At 45.0% G+C, this 23,235-nt stretch overlaps 1 protein-coding gene across 1 annotated transcript in view; it reads left to right on the top strand.

Moving 5' to 3' along the window:
• The window catches only part of LOC119163189 (serine/threonine-protein phosphatase PP1-beta-like), a 32,413-nt gene extending 9,652 nt beyond the window's left edge, over positions 1–22,761 (top strand). The window contains exons 2-7 of the mRNA XM_075890830.1: positions 3,345–3,707; positions 9,137–9,241; positions 11,621–11,844; positions 16,133–16,267; positions 19,779–19,865; positions 22,151–22,761. Coding sequence (XP_075746945.1) covers positions 3,345–3,707; positions 9,137–9,241; positions 11,621–11,844; positions 16,133–16,267; positions 19,779–19,865; positions 22,151–22,153 — 917 coding nt within the window. The 3' untranslated portion in view covers positions 22,154–22,761. The remainder of the gene's footprint in view (positions 1–3,344; positions 3,708–9,136; positions 9,242–11,620; positions 11,845–16,132; positions 16,268–19,778; positions 19,866–22,150) is intronic.
• Positions 22,762–23,235: the final 474 nt, after the last annotated feature.

Here is a 23,235-nt window from a genome sequence, read left to right on the forward strand (position 1 = left end):
TGCCGGCGAATGTCTCGGTCGAGTGGATTACCTTGATTCTTCTTTATTTCTTAACATGTCAGACGAATCGTGCAGTAGCGCCTCGATCGAACTTCATGCCCTTTCCCCACTGGAATGCTCGTCGAGTCACACCTTCTCGAGTTCCATCGCCGACACCTTAAGTGCTCAAGAACGCGCCGAGCTTCTTAATCTCCTCCAGCACTTCGCGAATTCATTCGACGTTTCTCAGCCGCAATTGGGTCGTACTTCCGCAGTGCACCACTACATTGACACCGGTTCACAACAGCCATTGCGTCAAAGACCATACCGTGTCTCTGCTGCAGAGCGTCACGTCATCAACGACCAGGTCGAAGAGATGCGACGTCGTCGCGTTATTCAACCATCGCAAAGTCCTTGGGCATCTCCTGTCGTTCTAGTTCGAATAGTTCAAAAGAAGGATGGATCGATTCGATTTTGCGTCGACTACCGGCGATTAAACAAGGTGACGCGGAAAGACGTCTATCCATTACCGCGCGTTGACGACGCCCTTGACAGCCTCCAAGAAGCCGAATTCTTCTCCTCCTTAGACTTACGATCTGGATATTCGCAGGTTCCTATGGCAGAAGCTGATCGCCAGAAAACTGCGTTCATTACACCAGATGGCCTGTATGAATTTAACGTTATGCCATTTGGGCTTTGTAATGCCCTTGCCACGTTTGAACGACTCATGGACAACACACTGCATGGACTGAAGTGGTTTGTGTGTCTATGCTACCTCGACGACATTGTCGTTTTCTCTCCCGATTTTCCTACACATCTGCTTCGGCTCCAACTGGTTCTGACGTGTTTAACCAACGCTGGACTCCAACTGAACCTCAAAAAGTGCCGCTTCGCTGCGCGAGAGCTGTCCATCTTACGGCACATCGTATCCAATCATGGTGTTCTACCCGACCTTGCAAAACTGCGAGCAGTCGCCGAGTTCCCGAAACCTACTACACTGAAAGAATTACGCAGTTTCATCGGACCATGCTCGTACTTCCGGTGCTTAGTTCGAAATTTTGCGTCGATCATGTCACCACTGACCAACCTCCTACGCCGTGACGCAGACCTTTCATCCTGGTCTCCTGACTGCGACGTCGCGTTCGCCACGCTTCGTAGTCTGCTAACATCTCCCACCATTCTACGGCATTTCGATCCAACAGCTGCAACGGAAGTTCACACAGACGCTAGCGTGGTGTTGGTCTTGGCGCTGTCCTCGCCCAGCGCAAGCCGGGCTACGCCGAATACGTCGTCGCTTATGCGAGTCGCACGCTCACTAAAGCTGAGGCCAATGACAGCGTCACTAAAGAAGAGTGCTTAGCGCTAGTGTGGGCGCTTCGCAAGTTCTGCCCTCATTTGTACGGTCGCCCATTCGACCTGGTAACGAAACACCATGCACTTTGTTGGCTCGCCACATTGAAAGATCCTTCTGGCCGCCTAGCTCGGTGGGTACTGCAAATCCAGGAGTGCGACATTCGCGTGATCTATCGCAGCAGACGCAAGCATTCTGACGCCGACGCCCTGTCCCGTTCGCCTTTACCTCCCGACTCGGCCTGCGGAACCACTGGTACCAACTCCGTCGCATCTCTCGACCTCGACTCGTTTGCCAGTGAACAACACAAGGACCCATGGATCGCTTCCCTTTTTGATTGTCTCTCTGGATCGTCAACCACTGCGGTATCACAATCTCTCCGACGTCAAGCTGCTCATTTCGCCATTCGTGATCGGCTGATACACCGACGCAACTACGCCTGGAGGTCGTAAGTGGCTCTTGGTTGTCCCCCGCAGCTTGCGATCACAAATATGCACCACCTTTCACGACGATCCCCAATGTGGCCATGCTGTAGTTTTCAAAACTTACGAACGCATTCGCCGTCGCTTCTACTGGCGCGGAATGTATAATTTTGTTCTAAAATTCGTTATGGGCTGCCCTGACTGTCAACGCCGCAAATCACCGCCTTTTCACTCGTCCGGTGCGCTTCAACCGCTTCCGTGCCCTGCCAAACCTTTCGATCGAATCGGAATTTATCTCTATTGCCCTCTGCCGACAACATCGGATGAAAATCAGTGGATCATAGTCGCTGTGGACCATTTAACACGCTACGCTGAGACCACCGCCCTTCCAAGTGTCACTGCGCGGGACGTGGCGTCCTTCGTCCTCCATCGATTCATACTACGACATGGTGCTCCTCGAGAACTACTAAGTGACCGATGTCGAGCCTTCCTATCAGAAGTCGTCACAGCTCTGCTTTCTGAATGCCATGCTGTTCATCGCAAGACCACGGCATACGATCCGCAGACTAACGGACTCACGGAGAGATTTAACCGCACACTCGGCGATATGCTCGCGATGTATGTGACATCTGATCATACTAACTGGGTTCGCATTCTTCCATTTATCACGTCCGCATACAACACCGCGGCACAATCAACCTCTGGATTTTCACCTTTCTTTCTCCTTTATGGACGCGAACCATCCCACACCATCGACACTCTCCTTCCATACAGTCCTGACGCATCCGAAGGCCCATCTGTGTCCGAAGCTGCCCGAAAAGCGGAAGAGTGCCGTGAACTCGCACGCACCTTTACGTCACAAGAACAGCAGCGCCAGAAAGAAAAGAACGCCGGCTCTTCACGAAGCCACAGCTATTCCCCGAGATCATTTTTATGGCTGGCTGTTCCTTACCGAACCCCCGGCCTTTCCTCAAAACTCGTCCCGAAGTACGAGGGTCCTTACCGCGTTTTGGAGCAAACCTCGCCGGTGAATTTTCTCATTGAGCCACTTTCCCCATCGGACGACATGCGCCAGCGTGGACGTGACATCGTCCACGTCGACCGCCTTAAGCCATATTATAGCCTTCTGCCTCCAGACTTTTAGGTCGCCAGGATGGCTCTTTTTCGGCGGGGGAAAATTGTGAAGAAGAAAACGCATCGTTGGCAAGCAACATCGCCACCGCTTGGGTACTGGGTCCTGGGCTTCACTCGCTCGCCTCGTGCTGATCGTCGCCGGCAGCTGCTTCACCGTTGCACTGTCCCGATCGTGTTTTCTTCGTAGGGCCACTATCGCAATACACGCCAATAAACTCCTTTTCAATGGTATTCTTTTCTACGTCTTTCGGCCCAATAAGAACACGTCACAAAATACAAAAGAAAACATTCGTAACAGCAGAATTGGTGGCGGCGCTCACATGCTTTCGTAAAATAGTCCATTATTTTGCACTGGCACCGGTGTGTCGATGGGCGCATATGCATCTGCAATGGCCTTCTTGCCGTTTGTAACAGTGAAGGGAGCTTCAAGGCCTCATTTTGCTTTCCTTTTTGTGCAGTGCGTGGATCTCGACCAGGCAAGAGTGTGCAGCTTACTGAGAACGAGGTCCGCGGCCTGTGCCTCAAAGGGCGCGAGGTGTTGCTGACACAGCCCATGCTGTTGGAGCTCGAGGCACCCCTAAAGATTTGCGGTGACACCCACGGCCAGTACTACGACCTGCTCCGGCTGTTCGAGTACGGCGGCTTCCCTCCAGAGAGCAACTACCTCTTCCTGGGTGACTACGTAGACCGGGGACGACATTCCCTGGAGACCATCTGCCTCCTGCTTTGCTACAAGATCAAGTACCCGGAGAACTTCTTTATCCTGCGCGGAAACCACGAGTGCGCCTCCATCAACCGCATCTACGGCTTCTATGATGAGTGTGCGCTTCCTCTCCATTTCACGTGTGGGCTCCGAAGGAGTGCCTCTTCGCTATTTGTCTCATTATCACGCTTATTGACACATTCGTGATAGCCGCCTGAGTTATGTTAGGAGCCCTAATGCTTGGGGGTCCCTAAGCGTGAGCTGCATTTCCAGTAGTCTAATGTCATGTGGTGGGTTGAGGGCTCGTGACAATCGCACTGCAATAACCTGATGGGCCGTTTTATCCAATCGTCGTAGCCCTTGGAGGCCCACGTGCACTACAGTGGGATTTGTTGAGAATGGTGCGATTTAACGTCAACAGGAAGTACTCCTCCTTCACAAAAGCTTGAGTGGGTACAAGGCCGGTGCAGTGCAAGAGTTTTCAGAAGCAGATATCAAGTGGCTACCCCTGCGATAAAACACAGGCTGTTTATGAGTTGTCCTTGTTTGATCAGTAAAAGCTGACTTTTGTAGTGCTTATCACGCATTCTCGGTCTAGTTAAATGTCGAGATACAAGTAAAATTTAGGTACACATGTAAACAAGTACGCCCAAGCTTCATTAATTTTACAGTAACAGCTAATTAATTCAACACTTTAATTTGAAAGCCAGGTACATCTACCGTGTTCACTGCTTTCAGTCAACACATGCACTTTTTACAGACATCAAGATTTCGTTAATTTTGGCATAATTGACTACAGGTTGCCTAATTCAAACAGTTCTCCATGCCTACCTAGCCCGAACCACCGCAGATAAGCGAAACAAAAAAATACATCCACAGGCAACCAAAATGAGGCGGTGCTGCCCGAATCGCTATAATGGTCGGTTTCTTTCACGTGACACTTTTGTCCTCACAGAGATCTACCGCAGCTTCATCTTAACTTGCTGTGATGTGCGCTCAATATCACAAAACGGGGAAAAAAGTGTAAGCTGTGGTCTGGCTTCTGGTATAGAACAAGATTGCTACATTTATATAAAAGAGCGGTCGGTTGCCGGCTATTTTACCTGCAAGAGAAGCACAAGCACACGCACATGCTGGTCGTGGTGGTACGTAATAACCTTGCGATAGGTTCAAGGCACATTTAAACTTCAGCTGCGGTGACATTGAAAACAATGTCGGGAATCACAAAAATTGCAGCTTTGACGCTGCCCTTATGCAAAATTGCGACAGGATTTGCGTGTTCATAAAAAATGAATTAATTAAGTATACTTGTCTTTTTTGATAAATCGGCATTTCATTAATGAGGACATGTAGCCCCGTCCTGTGAAATTCTACCTAATGAGTTTTTACAGCACTGAGATTCAGAACAATGTCACTGGCGAGTGTGTTCAGATAATGAACTATTTTTTATTTTGCGTGCAATTTTTATAAAAGGCGGGAAACATCTCAAATAAAAGAACTCAAACTTCGTTATGTTAAACTTACCACAGCTTTCTGGCGAAAAAAAAAGTCGTGGTTCGCTTTAAGTGGAAAGAAGGAACTTCTGCAATCATTGATATGTGCGGTTTAACGTGCCAAAACCACTGTATATGATGAGAGACGCCGTAGTGGAGGGCTTGAGAAATTTCGACCCCTTGGGGCTCTTTAACATGCACCCAAACCTGAGCACACGGGCCTACAGCATTTTCACTTCCGTCAAAAATGCAACCACCTCAGCCTGAATTCAATAGCGCGACCTGCGGGTGAGCAGCTGAGTACCTGAGCGACTAGAACACCATGGCGAGGCACTTCTGCAACTTTCAGATTGGGCAACCTTGCAGGCGTATCACTCAGAAATGAACTCATTATGAACATCATCTTATCCTTTATATAATGGCATTATTATTGTTATTGTCCTATGCAAACATAATTTGTGTCTCACAGTTAAGCTTTTCTTTTTAAATATCCACACTTTAAATTTTGAGTGACTCCCTCTGACTGTCTCCCAATTCGGGGCTGTTCTTTACTACTTCCGATAAAGCATTTAAACTTAAGGTCTTCTCTAAAAGTTTTTCGCTTATCACAAAAAAAGAACAAGCATGCAACTACATAGCTTATTTATTAGGTTACAAATTATAATTGCGAAAGCAAAAGTAGTGAAAATCGCGACATTTTAGAGTGGTGCTAAAGAATAATCGTCACCGATTTTCATGAAAATTATGAAGAATACTCCGTACAGATTACTGACTACTGTGTGGCAAACTGTGTAGCAACTGGTTAAATTAAGTAAAAGACTAGGCCAAATTAACCATACTGCGATGCACGGCCTCCTAATGGTGAAATAAATTTCATAAACATGGTTACTTTTTCTTTAACTTTTCTCGTTCTAATAAAGTGGGAGTTACGCGTACTTGCTCATTTTGAGTCACATGATTGAATGTTTAGGGCTCCGTTGTCTGTATCATTACTACACTACGTCGATGCAGCAGGCACGTGAGAGAGCTTACCAATAAAATCAGCTGATGTAGGGTGCGAAACTGTCGGCATGCCAACCATTTGAGCTGGAATTAGGTCCCGTATCTAATGCAAAATATATTTAATTAGTCTTTCCTTAGGAATATGGGGAAATTTTTCTTCAAAGAAAGATATTTACTTGCTTTAGGACTACTTAGGGGGCATCTTTCGATTGAAATCTCACAGAAATATATCTCTATACTTTATTGATAATGAAAGCCTTCGTGTTGTCGTATTAAACAGCATACTTACTCCGATTTTATTCTATAAAGCAACGAATGTTCCGGAGACAAAGGCTAGTTCTAATTGCGAACAGGTGACCATTGCATGCGATTCCCAAGAAAACGTTCGAGGGCTAGTAAACAATGACTAACTCATTATTCACCAAAATGTGTTAAGATGATGGGTGTAAGAAGTTATGAAACTACAAGAACCATACGTTCGTTCATGTTGTTCACGCCACGTGGCACGGGTGATGTTAGTAAGGCAAGCAAATTTCGAAAAACTCCAAGTTCACAGCTTCTTCCACTCCGCGTCTGCGCATCGCTTTACGCACAGGTAGTTTCCTTGGTCGCAATTGATGTGCTTCCGCAAGTGTGTCACCTGAATCCCTAGAGTGCATCTGGCCAATTTTCATTTTTCTTTCGTCAGTTCTCTGAAAGCGTCCACGTTACTTCTTCAAATGCACTAAAGAATATACTTATAACTTTACCAGCTACAATACTAGCAAAATCACTTGCTCACTGAATAACCTCAGTGGCAGGTGTTGGAGAGCTATGAAATGTGACTCTAGAAGGACAGAAAGCTATGCCACTTGGTGACAGTATTTTATAATATTTTAACAGTGAACAACTACACGGACACTAGAGATTGGAAGAAGGGGCTGCACAGCGCCGCGGTTTGTCCTTTCTTGTATCCATGTAGTCGTGCGCTGTGTTCAACTATGATTAAGCGTAGCTTGGTGTTTCACAAGCCAACCGACACTGCCACACACATGTTTGCAGTTCCCTGTAGTCGAAAAAATGCCACTTAGTTGTTAGAAGCTCACTGCATTTTAACTCATAAAGCTGGAATTTGTTTGGTGTAAATAGGAGCATAATCTTCAATGTGGTCATTTATTTTTCTCAAAGAAAAACAAGCATCTGCAGAATTGTGGCTAACGTCATCGCTATTTGTCAGGTTGACTTTTTTGTCGATACTACTCAAGCAATGATGCTAACTTGCACACTTTGCCAATGAAAGGATTGCAATTCTTCTAGAAGTACGATGGACAAATTTCCGCAATGTTAAAGTGGAAAACAATAAAACCCTTTTCAAGGCATTGTTCTCCATAATGTATGGCATTTGAAAGTGATCTAACACCTCATGTAGTTATGAGCCATCTGTTTCACAGTCACATTTTGGAATTTTCTTTAGGAATGCTGAAGGAATCACAGTCTTCTTATTTCTCCTGATTCCCAAGTAGCAACTACAATTTCTTCGTCCGGTGATATGCTTACAGTTCTCAGGCTGAGTCCATTCTTCCGAGGACACTATTTGCAGTTCTCTGCGGAGCATTTGGTGCCAGTTAGGCACAAATATAGCGCTTTCACATTTTAGATCGACATCAAAGTTCGCGAAGCGTTTTTGATTGTAATAAGGCACAGTTTGAAATTTGCACAATATGCACATACACACACCTGCCAATGCGGTGAGAATTTTACCCATTCTATGCGCGAAGATATTATTTTGTCAGTCCTACCACTGACAGCTTGGATTAGCAAGTTTGTAATCTTTCATGAATATATATTGTTTCATGAATACAAAAGAAAAATCAAGGAGGTTCTTTCGATCTTGTAACACAAAAAGTGGAGGGGGGTCCTTAGGCTCCGCCTAAGAGTATCCGGTCCCTAGGGTGTACTTCAAGCACTTAATAACTAAAATCTTCTCAAACTTGCTATGCACCCACTACGCGGCATAAGGGAATTCGTGCAGCAACGTCTGTGCCTAATATAGTGGCCAACCAGCTTTAAACCATGAAGTCATAATGATAATCATATATTCTGACGCCCAGTGGAACTGTATGCTCGCACCATAAATTGGTACTGCGCTATTTCATGTTTTATATTGAAGCATGTATACAGGAAGCATGTGTTTGTAAAGCACGCAAGTCACTTTCGCTTCATTACCGAGCAGAGAAAGTTATTTTCACTGTATTCACAAGCGAAGGCGTCGCCGTGTGGTGAAACATCCACTTGCTACGCCAACAACCCGTGTTCAATCCCCACTCGGACCTAGAATACCTCATTATTTTATTTGCATCTTTCTCGATTTTTCGATCACGCACAAGATGATGATTTTCGCTACTACCAACGACGCCAACGCCGACACTGACGCCGATGCCGTAATTTCCGCTAAACCAGTTCTTCAACTCTGTCATGTTCAAAGTACAGTGAACCTAACGTAAAAATAGCTGCAAACAGTCATTCGAGCGTTGTTTTGCGCTAATTGTATAGTGCTTCCGTAGCGTCGGGAAAAATAAAGTACGGAAAAAGGCCCTTTTTCTGACCTCGTTTTTTTACCGTGTAGTTTTTTTTTTTTGTCGTCTATGGGCTAATGCTTATATTTAGGATTGAACCAACTATCCACGCCTCATTCTGCTGAAATGCATCTATTCTGCAATGAGCTATTTCCCATTTTCCTCTTTCGACACCCAAGCTCAGAAATACGCACGGCAGAGCGCATCTGCCACATTTTATGCAGGATTTATTAGTTCTTGCAAAACTCTTGCAGACTTCCACTTTTCCCACGTAGTTCACGTTTGCCAATACTTCGCTTATCGTTACATTTCTAATATGATTACCTTTGCTAACTTTCCAGCACTTTCAACTTGTAAACTATGAACAATAGAACCACGGAAATATATGAATCGCTATTGGCGATGTGCTGAAATGAGCTTGTATTTTTGCACGTCGTGCCCTCGCTTTAACACTAATTGAATTCATTGCAACCATCTTTCTTTTAAACCTGTTTTAGGCAAGAGGAGGTTCAACGTCAAGTTGTGGAAGACGTTCACAGACATCTTCAACTGCTTACCTGTGGCTGCCATTGTAGACGAGAAGATTTTCTGCATGCACGGAGGTATGTACGCGTCTGGTCTGCTACACACGCGGAACACCACATTTAAATGTACCTCGAATAAAAATCTGTAGGTATTCGAAATTTTGAATACAATTGCTTTCGGGCACCGCCGCGGTAGTCTTGTGGCTAAGGTACTCGGCTGCTGACCCGCACGTCGCGGGATCGAATTCCGGCTGCGGCGGCTGCATTTCTGATGGAGGCGGAAATGTTGTAGGCCTGTGTGCTCAGATTTGGGTGCACGTGAAAGAACCCCAGGTGGTCGAAATTTCCGGAGCCCTCCACTACGGCGTCTCTCATAATCATATGATGGTTTTGGGACGTTAAACCCTACATATCAATCATAATTGCTCTCGGATATATCTAACCTGGTATACCCAATAATTGGCCGTATCGAACAGTAGAGAAGTCTTCTACACTTTCCCATGTGAAAGTACGGAGTTGGTGCACATGTACCTGGAAGCCCCGCACACCTAAACATCGGCCATATTTAACGCTGCGCCACCCCGAAGCTGAATAAGTGTACTTTCCTTATAATTATACTTTTTAGCCGCATTCTAACTAGGTAATATATCTATTCGAGTGCAGGTGATGACGAAACAATAATATTACATTGTGTTCATCTGTTCGGTTGCACTGCACTTGCGTCACTCGACTGTCTGATACGAAATCTGTAGGTTTGAAGGCGTAGTCATGCTTTTCAAAGGGTATGAGTGCCGAGGCACCAAAATGAGACGAATAGGAAATCACTATAGGCAGCCTACAACAAAGCAATACATGCCATTGCAAAGATGTCGATACAATTTCCTTTGGTGTTTGTGGACAGCATGGTACCTTGCGCTTTGGAAAATTGTGTACTTCTTGCCTGGTTTCTAACAAATCCTTACTTGTGAGTGGAACTAAACCATGACCTGCTCGTAGCAAAAATAATCACTGTAATTCACAACGACGTCAAGCGAAACACCGTCATGAGGCTTTTTCTTGGTGGGCTTTGGTGCCAGGTGATTACTTTTGGTGCGTTTTGACTGCTGTCAACGACGTGTGGTGCTTCGTTGAATTTCTCTATCAGCATTTTTGGGTGCCATCACGTACGGGGGTACAGTAAGTGACTTCGTCGACTCTGACGACGACGTAACTGTTTCTGGCTGCACTAATGCCGAGACCATGGTTGACACTTATGGGGCCGCCAAAGTGAACCATGCAGTTATGATGATGCGAATGCCACCATTAATCTACCTTTTATCACACTCCTTAGCTTGTATCCACGTTCATTGTCAATTTTGCCAAGAGGCGCTGAACTAGCCTAATTAGAGATCTTCAATGATATTGAGGATGACTTGATGAGCCTGACAGTGCACAAGGAGCAAAACCAGTTTACGGATTGCATGAAAAGAAAGCCTGGTAATTAGTGGAGTAAGCTTCCAGTTTGTTTTTTAGCATAGTGCCAACTAATATACATGTTATTATGCGAGAAAATGCATGCGACAGCGACGAGCGACGCTGTTAGTGATGCAACAGGCCAATCGTGCATGTCAAGGAGTCTATATCGCGCTTTCGCTGTTTTTTTTTAGGTTAGAATCTCTCGCTCATCACCCGAAAGTGCTGCAGGCTCAAGCAGCCACTATAGCACAACGCCGGAAGATAATGTGCAGCAGTGACGTACTCATCACATGCGCAAATAATGAAATTATTTCTGCAGCACAGTGATATTTTATATACTATTATGCAACAAAACACCCTTTTTCACATTATAACGTGGCACTTTTGCTACGAATAGATTACATCGCGCCTGAAACAGTGGAGATCCCTCGCCCAAATCATCACCTGAACGGGGTTTTTCAACGGAAGTGGCAACTTTCGAGAAGGCATTCTACGCCGGGTTGCTCCTCACTGTCAGGTGCATTCTCACGCATACGGTATTTGGCCTTTCACAGTCGTCCAAGTTTGCGAAAACCGTTTTGAGACCTGCAGTGCATTATTATAAGCATTACCTACGCATATATTGCATTTCAAATTATCAATATATCGAAATGCTTCGAGATCCCCTTCGAGTTCTATAAATGTGGGACCAGTTGTATGAACATATCATTCCAGTAAAGGCATTGCCGCAATCTTCGGGAAGTCCATTCATTGATAATCTAGTCTCTGCAGCTGCCGAAAAAACACTAGGCCTTTTGCGCCATGCTGGCGTCATCAACATGCTAGGCGCTGTCAATTTTCAGCAACAAAAAGCTGAATTTATGTGCACTAATTCCTGGCATATGGTGAACCATGCTGGCTTTAACACAAAGAATTTTTTTGTGTGTGAAATGGCAACGCAGTAGAACACTCAGAGTGCAGTCATTTGGTGGTAAATATACGCTTTCCTGGACAAACTTCCAGGTCTGAGCCCCGACCTGCAGTCCATGGAGCAGGTGAAGCGGATAATGCGGCCGACGGACGTGCCCGATCAGGGCCTGCTGTGTGACTTGCTGTGGGCCGATCCCGACAAGGACATCATGGGTTGGGGGGAGAACGACCGGGGAGTCTCTTTCACTTTCGGTGCCGATGTGGTCGCAAAGTTTCTGCACAAGCATGACCTTGATCTCATCTGCAGGGCACACCAGGCGAGATTTTCTATGCAAGAACTGCGTTATTTTTAAAATAACATGCTCCAGATTTACATTGATACAATAATGAATTGCGAGGCGGTGAAGTATTTTATCGTACGGTACAAAACAGTACAAAAGAAATGGTTAGTTTGCCTCTGCCAAAATGGACGCTAAACAAATACTACAATTCAAATAAGCATCGGTGGATCAATGGCTTCTACATTTATGAGACAGCAGTAACACTGCTAACAGAACATCAATTTAGTTAATGTCTATCGCCCTCGCTCCCAAACGCTTTATTTAGGCATATGAAAAATCATGGCATTTTTTAACACGAAATTTTTTAAGCGGTGGTTCACCTAGATTTTAGTGACGTTTTCTGTCATGGAAATGACGTGGAAGAAATATGCGTTATCAGAAAGCAAAAAAAAACTTTTGCTAACGGAAGTTTAAGGCACAAACTTTCGGTCGAGGTCAACTCAAGCCGGGCACGCTACCTACTATGCCACAGTCACATGCTTTGGAAGCTTTACAAGTATGCCTTTTATATCTCGCACTGTCCTTTGACAGTGCTCCTGGTAAAGCGAAGAAATGCATGGGGATCGTGACATCTATGGTAGTTCTTCTACGCTTCGTTTCTACGCATCCATTCAACACAGCGCGTTTCCAAGAGAACTGCCCTTTTTTTAGCTGCATTACACAACGACAGGTGTCGTGGTCACCTCACGCTTCAGAAGTATAGTGAGCTGTTACATGTATTGACGAGAGAGATGAAAAAAAGAGAAGAAAACCACTTGCTGGAAAGGAAAGAGAAAGCCAAAAAGTTGGTGGAACAGAGAAATCCGCGAAGCGATCGAGAAGAAAAGTGAAGCATGACGGGAACACAGACAGGCAAAAAGGGAGAAGTGGCCAAAGAATGAAGTCGGCGAAATATGGGAAATATATTTAGAGAAAAACAAACATTGTGCAGAAATTGGTAATTGTTCAAGGCAAAAATTGAAGGTGAAAGTGAACGCTGGATGAGGGAAATTCGCGAGAAAAAGAACGCTGCATCTCGAATATTTTGGAGCTACGTAAAAGCGCTAGGTAGGACGTCTGTCAGAATGCAACAACATATGGCAGATGAAGGTGGAAAGAAATTGCAAGGGTGCGAAGCACTAGGTTTTTCATTTATTTACAATACCTCAAAAACCCCAACGAATGGTTTTACAAATCTGAAAGGTAATGGTAGATTTGTTTAAAAAGGTCGCCCAGGGAACTTCTTCAGGCAGTAAAAGTATGAAAAAAGTGGAACCGAGGAAGAAGTAGTATTTGAGAATTTCAATTGGAAGAAGGCCGAAAGAAAAATTCCTAAGCGCAATACTCTGGGCTTAGATGGGGTTCCCGTCCGCCTCATTTACGAACTAGGACATAGCACTAAAGAAGCTCTGCTGAAATCCGCAGAAATGTGCTTACATTTGGCGGCAAAGTAGAATGAACCTAATATATAAAGGCAAGGGAGAAAAGGTTCACATTCGCTCGTATAGGCCGCTAACCATTAAATCTGTGGTATACAGGCTGGCGATGCAGGCAGTAAATAAAACTTAAGAACGTGGGCAGAGCAAAATATTTTGGTAGAACTGCAGAATGAATTTCTAATCGACAGGTGGTTAGACAATAATTTGTTTGTTCTTACTTAGTGTATATAAATACCTGAAATAGAAGAGATACCCTTATACGTAGCTTACCTGGACATCACTGCTGCATATGACAACGTTAATCAGGAAATTTAGTGGGACATATTGAAGGAAGTGGGCATAGGTGACGGCTGTATACAGCTTTTGAGAGAAATATGCCGAGAAAATACAGTTTGCATAGAATGGGCTGGAATAAGTAGCAATGACAGCGTTGAAATCAACAAGGGACTGAGACAGGGATGTCCTTTGTCCCCGCTGTTATTCATGCTGTGCCTAGTGAGGATGGAAAAAGCGCTGGAAGGTAGCAACGTAGGGTTTAACTTGTCACACAAACAGGCTGGCGCGATGGTTGAGCAGAAGCTTCCAGGTCTATTTTATGGAGACAATATTGTCCTATTTGCTGACAATCAAGACGATGTACATCGGCCGGTAGATATATGTGGAAGAGAAGGCGAGGCTCTTGGACTATAATTTAGGGCAAGAAATGCTTATTTATGGTATTCAATATCACGAAGCCCAGGTGGTCTTAATACAGGGCCAAGAAGTACCGAGGGTAAGCGAGAACAAGTATTTTCTCGGTATTTCGCTTACCCACGATATTTCTTGGCCCTGTATTGAGACCGCCTGGTCTTTGTGATCATTTAATACCGTCGATCTGCATTTTTCACACTAAATCATAGTCCTAGATTTGTATAGAAAAAGCGTGGACACAAAGTGGAGAAAAATAACTAGGAGGCTCACCAGTACACATATGGCTGGCAGTGTGGGCGACACGGCAACAAGGAGCATCAAGCGAAGAGTCAAAAAGGTGGAGAGAAATTATTGGATGACAGCGAGGAGAGAGGGAAAAGTATCCGGCTCTCAGTAACCACTGAAAGGGCAAGAACTAAATTAGGCGGGAAAAGTTTTATAATATTTCAAGGGGAAGCGCGTTACGGTTCGAAGTGAGGTCGAGTTTCCTTAGATCGCGTAGTCATAAAGCGAGTTTCAGTAAAGAACAGCACTTTACATGCTGTGGTGCAGTCAAGAAAATGATGGAACATGTTCTTATTGTATGCAGCGATATCCACCCCGGTATACGTGTGGGTACAAGCTTACATGAGGCTTTGGGTTTCAGGGACAAATATGGAAAGCTGACTATGTCTGCGAGTGAAGCAAGTAGGAGAGGGTTAGAGTACTGGTGGCAACAAAGTAGAGATAAAGGACGGAAACAGTGGAAAAATGAGGTCATTCTGCCTGAAGATGCAGAGAGATGAAATACAAATATATTTTTGTTGTTATAATAAAATTGATTTAATCGAAGTAGATAAGGCATTAGGCCAACATAAGTATCAATATCTTTTCGTTGTTTTTTTTTGCGAGCCTGGTGACACACCTGTCACCACCCCTTTATAAAAGGGGCGCTCATAGGATCCATCTATCCATACATCCATCCATCCATCGTCCACGTTCATACCATTCATTAAAAAAATATAGCTCTCCGTCGCCTGGCTGTAACTCCATGTTCTTCAGTTACGCTCGCTCCGTAAAAATAATGGCGTAATAACAGCGTAGACATGACGCAAGTTTCGTGCTGCAGCACCGACAGGGACATCCAGACACGAATCCTGGAACGAGCGGCATACGTGATCAAGAAGCATGGCCTGGCAGCCTACTTGGTTTAGCCTCCCTTACCCATTCAAAGAATAAAAGTTGGCACTCACTCACTCACTCACTCACTTCTTCTAGTATGGCAACGGCGCTCAAGACTCTAACATCGTTCAAGCCTTAGCTCAAGTTCAGCCATCATTCAGTGACGGCTCCCTTGGCTGTCGCACCGTTTATGCCGATTCCGCTCTCACCGTTAACCCCAACAGCTGGAACAAGCGTTTGTTCACTCATCGATCACGAACGTCAGTCCTCGGGATGATTATGTATCACTAAGCGTCACGTAGGTGCGTTCGCGCTGAATGGTGCTATCGCTGCTAAACGTCGAGAGAACTTGTGCAAGCTCAGTAAACATTCCACTACTACTGTAGACGCAAGTTTTCCTTTCCTATTACTGAGAGATCAACCATCTTTTTTTTTCTAAAAAAAAACCTTTCTCACGGGCACCTTCTGCGCTTGCGCATCGGAAACACTTTGATGGTGCCACTCCGAAACATTTTTAGTGGCTCGGGGCCTCCGAAACCATTTGGCACACCATCTCAAAGGCCATAGATGCGAACGAACGCAAAAGCTCTCATGATTTCGCGTCGACCGGAACATTTGGCAAAGCCACCAAATTTAGCTTTGGTGCTCACCAATAGGGACACTGTACCTATGATGCAAACGATCATGTTTGCATGAACACTTGATTGCTCTAAAATGTGGAGTGTCCGAGTTGGTCCTTTTTCAAGGAAGTGTAGAATACTGCAACAGGAGACGAAAGATTTCAGAACAATATGCTGCCCTACGTTGTTGCTTCTCTTGTTTAGTCGCATTCTCCGCTCTATTTCAAGAAAATTAATGCAACACTGGCATCTCTTGCAAGAGCGCTAGAATAATCAGGCTATGCTAAGCAGTGCTGTCATGGCACTAATGCAATAACAAGCTATTAAAAAGGCATTTTATTGGTAAAGTGGACACGTTCTTTTCCTCGTGCTCAGGTTGTGGAAGATGGGTATGAGTTCTTTGCCAAGCGACAACTGGTTACTATTTTCTCGGCGCCCAACTACTGTGGTGAGTTCGACAACGCTGGTGCCTTGATGAGTGTCGACGAGACCCTCATGTGCTCATTCCAGGTGAGACTGCGCACTTACTCATCTCTCATTCAACTAAGTGTCACTCTGGTGTGTTTCATGTCGCCATGAACTGAAGCAAGCGTGGTCGATCGTTCTGTTACGGGGCTTCTTGTACCTGCCAGATTGCGTGCGGGCTTGAAAGATACATTTTTAAACATTTTACACCTTGGCGTACTATGTGACCGAGTGCGCCAAGTGCGCACTTTTTGGATACACGCATTGCATACACGAAGCATATCACACATTGGGTCCTCAGGTTTGGGCGCCCAGGCGCTACGTTAACAGGCAGAGTACCATTATCGGGAAACTCACTCTTAGCATCAATGGATTCGATCATTTCAACGACGCAGGCGGTGCCATGTAGCCATGCTCCGAAGCTGTCACACGGAGATGAAACTGCGACGCAGTTCGGTTTCTCAAAAGTCATAAACCAATGACGGCGTCTTCACGCACTACGACGCTGACGTAATAGCTCGCGACATCACTGTCTCGTCCGCCATTTCGACCTTCCGCTGCGCCGCCTATAGTCGCTGGAGTGGTCGAATTTTGTCCCAAGTGTGTGTTCAATGCAAGAGTCGGCTGGTACCACATGGTACCTTCGGCTAAGTTTCTATTGTTGGAAATTGTTATAACATTAATATTATTAATTAAACTAACTAAAGTTAAACACGGATGTAACGAACCTCTGTTATTTAGCGAACTTAGCATTTCCCAACTTCATTCTCATAGACGCCTATTTAGTTTTTACCTATATGTAATGAAGACATGGAGACAATTAACCGGGGTTTAACAAGGTTTCCAAGCTGATTTGATATTTTGAGCAGTACTTCCGCCGAAAATTTCAAAATAATGTAACTTTTGCAATCGATAAAAAAAAACAAGCGGCGATGACGAGAGCAAAGCATGCGAGCGTCGCAGTCAGAGCCGTCAACCTTCCATGCCGATATGATGACCATGATCAAAACTACTAGGCGCCAGACATCAGTGGCCGTCGCCGTCAACTCGGATGGTCCAAACAAACATCGTGATATCACAACGTTACTATTAAGTTATAGGGATGTGACACTGTGATCTCCAATGACGATGCTACCTCATGTCATCTTCCTTTGCACGAAGGTGGCCACACTCTGGAGGCAAGTGAGGGGCAGAAAGCGTGCAGTGCATCCTGTGCACGAGACAGTGCAATACTGTGCTAGGTGCAGACATATTTTGAGGGAGGGATCATGCATAATTCAATTCACCTTTTCATAAACGCCTCCCTGGGCGCCGCCATACCCTCCTTGGGCTGTGCTAATTGGCGCGTCCCCTCGAAAATGCACTGGAAACGCTGCGCCCTTAGCCTTTGTACTCCCGCACACAGCCCATCATGGCGGTGTTTTTTTCCTTTCTGTGAAAAGGTGTACAGGAAGATGAAGGCAAATATAATGAATTTCACCTTGCAATTATCTTAGGTGAATGCATTACGTACCACACTCTTTTTTTGCGATGACAGCAACGTATGGATGAGGGTCGCCGCATTTTCCTAAATGGGTGGTGACTTCCACCCGACCAAGCCCAAGCTTTGCTGTTGTTGTTGTTGTTGTTGCTGTTGTTGTTGTTGTTCTTTTTAGCAGTAAGTAGTAGTAACAGGAGTAGCAATAATATTAGTAGGATTAGTAGTAGCAGTAGTGTTAATGGTAGTCGTAGTAGTGTTACATTACGGCCAAATATTGTCCAGCTGAGCTTTGGTTCTCTTCCTATAAACAAAACCTTTTAACTACACAACCCGAATTTCTGTCCCTGATCGCAGACTAGCGTACTTCAGTTTCACTGCTTTTTTCTTGCTCTTTGCCTAATTTTTTGTCACCACTCCTCCTCTTTCAATTATTTCTATTGCCGACTTGTTTACCTTTCCAATGTTGTTCCGGAAACGCAAGGCTTCGTATAGGTTAGTAACTTAACATACATCTGAGTGTATATCTTCACATTCAATTAAAACATGCCTCGTAGCTTCCTCACTTCTCTTACGCTGACGTATCGCTCTCCTTGATCGATCAAAATTTTCAACGTATTATAAAGACAACCGACTTCATGAACTGCTTTCTCTTGAACTATGGACCGTTTTCAAAATTCAGCGCCACCTATCGAGCGAAACCGTAAACATGTTTTTTTTTCGCCATGCCTTGTTCACCCATGGTGATGCGCGCTGCTGATACCAGTACGCGATTTTCGCTGCGTTTGTGGGTTGCGGTGGGAAGTCGGTGGGACACCGGAAAAGACGCACAGCTGCCACGTCAGGGAGCGGCGCCACTGTGGCCCTTGCGTGACCTCTTCGGGTGGTGGACGGGCTGCTATGACCGGCAGAGCAAGGATATCGCCTTCAAGGGATGCTCATTGCCGTACCATCCAAACGCAGTACACGTCCTACAGGAACGCAAGTGGTGTCCGTGTTCGCTGCAGGAAACGCTCATCGGCGTCGCTGGGACACACAGCCCACCAGTTCGCACGAGTGAACAAGATATGGCGGAAGAGCCATGTTGCCAGACTGAAATTCCTGAAGGGTGTATATGACTTAAAATTTATTGTCATAATCGCCGTCATTATATTCGTTACTACTATTGTCTTTATCCTTTCGTTGCAGTTACTGCGATCTGGTTTGCTTTCTCTCACTCCTATCAAACACTTGATGTTCACCTTTATGACGTTTCATGTAGTATTTTTGTTGCTTTGCCACCTATACTACCAGCCGTACACCTCCTGATCAGTCTCTTGAATATTTTTTCGGCCGTGATTCAACACTCTGCTTAATTAGAAACCGCTATGTTCTGGTCGTACCTGTGGTGTTTCATTTTTTTAGTCTCTCATAAGACCTAATTGTCCAGCTACTCAAGTCGCTACCTACTATATCACCACCACGCGTATGCATGTCGTACAGTGAAGTATATTTTTACTGTATAATTATCTTTATGTATGTATTTTAAGCGTAAAATGTGAGTAATAAAAAAGTTGTGCATTGTAAATAAAGTAGGGCAAGTTGGATCATGACAAAAGGTACTCTTCAAAAATGAGATCAAAACCCTGATTGGCGAGCTTCTATTATGTGTACAACCAATTTAGTTTCTAAGATAATAAAATCGATTTTACGCCATTTTGAATGCTGATATGAGTATGCGTTAAAACACGGCATACGAGTGGCAAGCACCTTTTGTCAAGGTTGACGGGCTGCGTGGTGATGCCGACTGGAAAGGCTGCGGGGTCGAAACCCGATCGCCGTGGCTGTATTTCGATGGAGACAAAATCGTTAACGCCTGTGGACTTACTTTTAGGTGCATGTTAAGGAAACTCTGATGGATGAAATTTCTGGAGCCCTGTAGCATCCCTCACAAATATATTAGTGTTTTAAGGCGCAAACACCCAATTCAAAGGCAAGTTGTAGGATGTATAGGCCTGCTGTGGAGACAGTCGTCTGAGTTGGATGTACAGTAATGAAATATGTCACTTCTCAGAGCCACTTTTGCTGCCTGCTTTGCAGATTCTGAAGCCAGCAGACAAGAAAAAGTTTCCTTATGGTGGCATTGCAGCGGGAGGGCCCAAGCCAACTGCACCACATCGTGTACAGGTGAGGGAGCGTTATGTTCCATCACCTGTTTCTTATAGTTTGGCAGGGCTGCGCTGCAAGGCACCGACAGCTGCGCTGAAATTTTATACCACGTGAAACACACCCTCTTTCAGATAAAGGGGAGCTCCATACAAATGTTACATTGAAGACTGCATACGGATAATTTATGAAAATTATTGCAAGTTGTCATTTGTTGTGCTAAAACACTAATCATCATTACTTAATGCGCGCGAGTTGCATTCCTCGCCAAGTGAGCGCATTTTGACGCAAGCGATATGCAAAGAACATCCGGCTGCTTTTATTGGCAGAGTTCCTTATAAAGCGCTGCCTTTCAACAGTAACGGGAGGCTGCCATCTATTGGCCAAGTTGCACAGCTGAAGTTGACATGTCTGTCTCCATTTTTGCCACTGCATGCGTGAGACTTGCTGGTTTGCTGGTAATGTAGCACAGAAAATCTGTTTGCCAGGTTGGTTCGTACGTAATCATCAATGAAGGGCACCAAACTAAACGGAGGCAAATGTACGTCCACCACAACAAACCATCAGCCCTCAGTCCTTAGAGGCTTCGAAGCAACTGACCAAGGCGGCGGTGGCATTCTTCCAAGACCCTGTATGATGTTTCTTTTCTGTAATAATAACTGAAATAAACTTGAGATGAACTCGTATCCCCAACTCCTCCCAACCTGGAGCTCTGAAAACACCCCATAAGTGCGCTGTGAATAGCAATCGGGAGATCGTGACTCCCTACCTCACACCTTTCTTTATTGGGATTCTGTCGCTCTCTTCATGAAGGACTATGGTGCCTGTAGATATCCTGTAGATTTCTTCCGGTTTGTTATTATATGTGATATATCAAGGCTATTTATATGAGCTTGATTGTTGTCCGTGCATTTCTCTACCACCTGATTGATGATGTGAATGCGACCTACTATTGCCAAGTAGCCTCTTGAAACCTCCTTGGTCTTTCGTTGGTTGAATTCTTAGGTGGCGTTAATTTCAGGTGGCACTTTTGTATTTAGCTTGTAGGTAATATACGAAGAGCTAATTGGACTGAAATTTTGAAGTTCTTGACATCAGTTTTCTTAAGAGTTATTAGTATGTATTAGCATTATTCGATGATTTAAGTATTTTTAACATCAACAGACATTCATATAGTGCACGGCCACTTTTTTTAACCTCTGCCCACTGTCTTTCATCAGATCGGATGTTAGCATATTCTGACCAGTGTTTTTGTCATGGTGCATTCCCTCCAGGTCTTTCTTTATTTCCCCTATATTGCTATAAATCAAATGTCTGATTGCTCTGTGCAACTACTACTTCTTATATTATCGTCCTACGTATTGCAGCTACTGTACAGATTTTGGTAAAACACATCAGCTACATTAACATTGATTGGTCAAGGGAGTCAACATCAATGTCAATATGGAGAGTATAGTTGGAGTAGCACTTTCACGGCCTGCGCTAACTCTGTGATAGATGGCTGCAGTGTAGGCTGCTTTGGTTGAAGAACCTGACACATTATGTCATCCATGTCAAACTCGAAAAAGCCCCTGAGAAACTTCTCATTGATGCAAGTTACTATCTGCCTCCTCTTTCAGCGGGGCGAACAGCGCCTTTCCGGCTGAGTAGTCTACGCCCACTCTTATCTCGTGAGTGAACAAGGGGGGGGGGGGGGGGGGCGCTTATGGTCACCGCATCACTACGGCAACGATAAGCGCATGACTCTTTCCCCCACAGCCAGCGGGAGCTTTTACGGGCTGCGCTCTCAACATGAAAAAAAGTGCCAAAAGTGTACTTTGAGTGGCCGTCCACATATAGATGCGCTCTACACATAACAAACTGCCCCCAGCGGGGACACATGACATATAGTCCTTAGTAGAAGCATGACCGCGGGAGTTGCTTCTCATCAACGCCGTCACAACGCACAAGCCTAGTTGTGGTCATCTGTATACTATGGCTGCGCCGCAGAAAACTTGGTTACAATTATTATTGCTCCCAAAATGCTAGCGTTGCTTCGTGAAACATTCGAATATTATGCTATCACATCCATAATGCTTCGCCCTTTTGCTGAATCTGAATTTTTTTCGCCATCTTCAGTGTCTGTGATACTTACACGGCTAAGATGGCGCCTGCGCGTGAAGCTGATAAGCCGGCAAAGTGATCTGACCTATAGAGTTTCAGAGTCAAAAAACTTCTTCATTGGTAGTCAGCTCCCATATTGTATGGTTTTCCGGTATAAGCTTTCAACGCTGTAACGTTCATTATCTTGCTTTTCCTTGATGCAGTGAACGAGTGCTCAAGATGCGGAAAGAAAAGAAAAAGGAAAGCCCGCCAACCATGCCTTCGGGGATGAAGGGAGGCTGCACCACGTTTCTTTGTTTTTTTTTTCTGGCATTGACATGATGATCATGCGGCACCGCAGGAGAAAGGCGTGGAAAAAGGAGACCACCACCATGGCGGTAGCTACGGATTGAACTCAATGACCTGCATACGATCGCATGATACTCGAGAGTTGGGGGTGCTAGGTCATCAGATGAAACAAGTGTCGACCGTCCTTGCCTAGACCATGCGCTTCTACAAAGCGGCAACCTACGCCTTCCTGGTACAGCTCTGCGTTGAGTCTTCCCAATGCCCATCCATTTGTATGAGTCTCTCTTCCGCCTCTAGTCAAGTTACGCAAAATGTACTGCCTAAGAGGGTGCCGCACATCGGTGTTGCACCTTCTCTGACGAGCACCAGTTTGATGACTGCTCCCCCTTTTGACCCTTCACTTCTTTCATCTAACCTCAGCTACTATTTTTTCCTCTTTGTTTCTTTTGTTTTTTTTTTTCTTTTTCAATGTTGTTGCCTCTTTTTGTTGCTCATGGCAATAAAGTGTGGTTTCATTCATCCGGCAGCTAAGATGTGAGAGTGTTGGCCACAATGTTCAAAGCCTGAGACGGCAGCTCACAGAGTTTCGAAAAGGGAAGCCATCCTTGCATTTATTGTCACAGTGAGCACAGCCACCCAAGTAATCCAGCCCTTGTTGTTACCGAGATTCAGGGATCGTTCACACTGGGTCTGGAAGGGAATGCACGACCATCTGCGACAGCCAAATTGACTTTCGATACATGCTGCTCACTTTCATTGCGCTGACGTCACAATGTGGAATAAGTGGATGTATGTGGGCATTTCGCTGCTGTGCTTCTTACTCGCTACATGGTCACTTTTACAAAAGTGATTATTTGCAGTCGGTTGTGCAACCTCTACCAGTAGATCCTGTCCAAAATAAATTTAATTTGTACAAGTTCATAGAATCGTCCTACACGTTCAGACGATGAGGTACTAGTCAAGGGCGTAGCCAGAAATTTTTTTAAGGGGGGGGGGGGGG

Source organism: Rhipicephalus microplus, chromosome 3, assembly GCF_043290135.1.
Source record: "Rhipicephalus microplus isolate Deutch F79 chromosome 3, USDA_Rmic, whole genome shotgun sequence".
NCBI classification, from domain to species: Eukaryota; Metazoa; Arthropoda; class Arachnida; order Ixodida; family Ixodidae; genus Rhipicephalus; species Rhipicephalus microplus.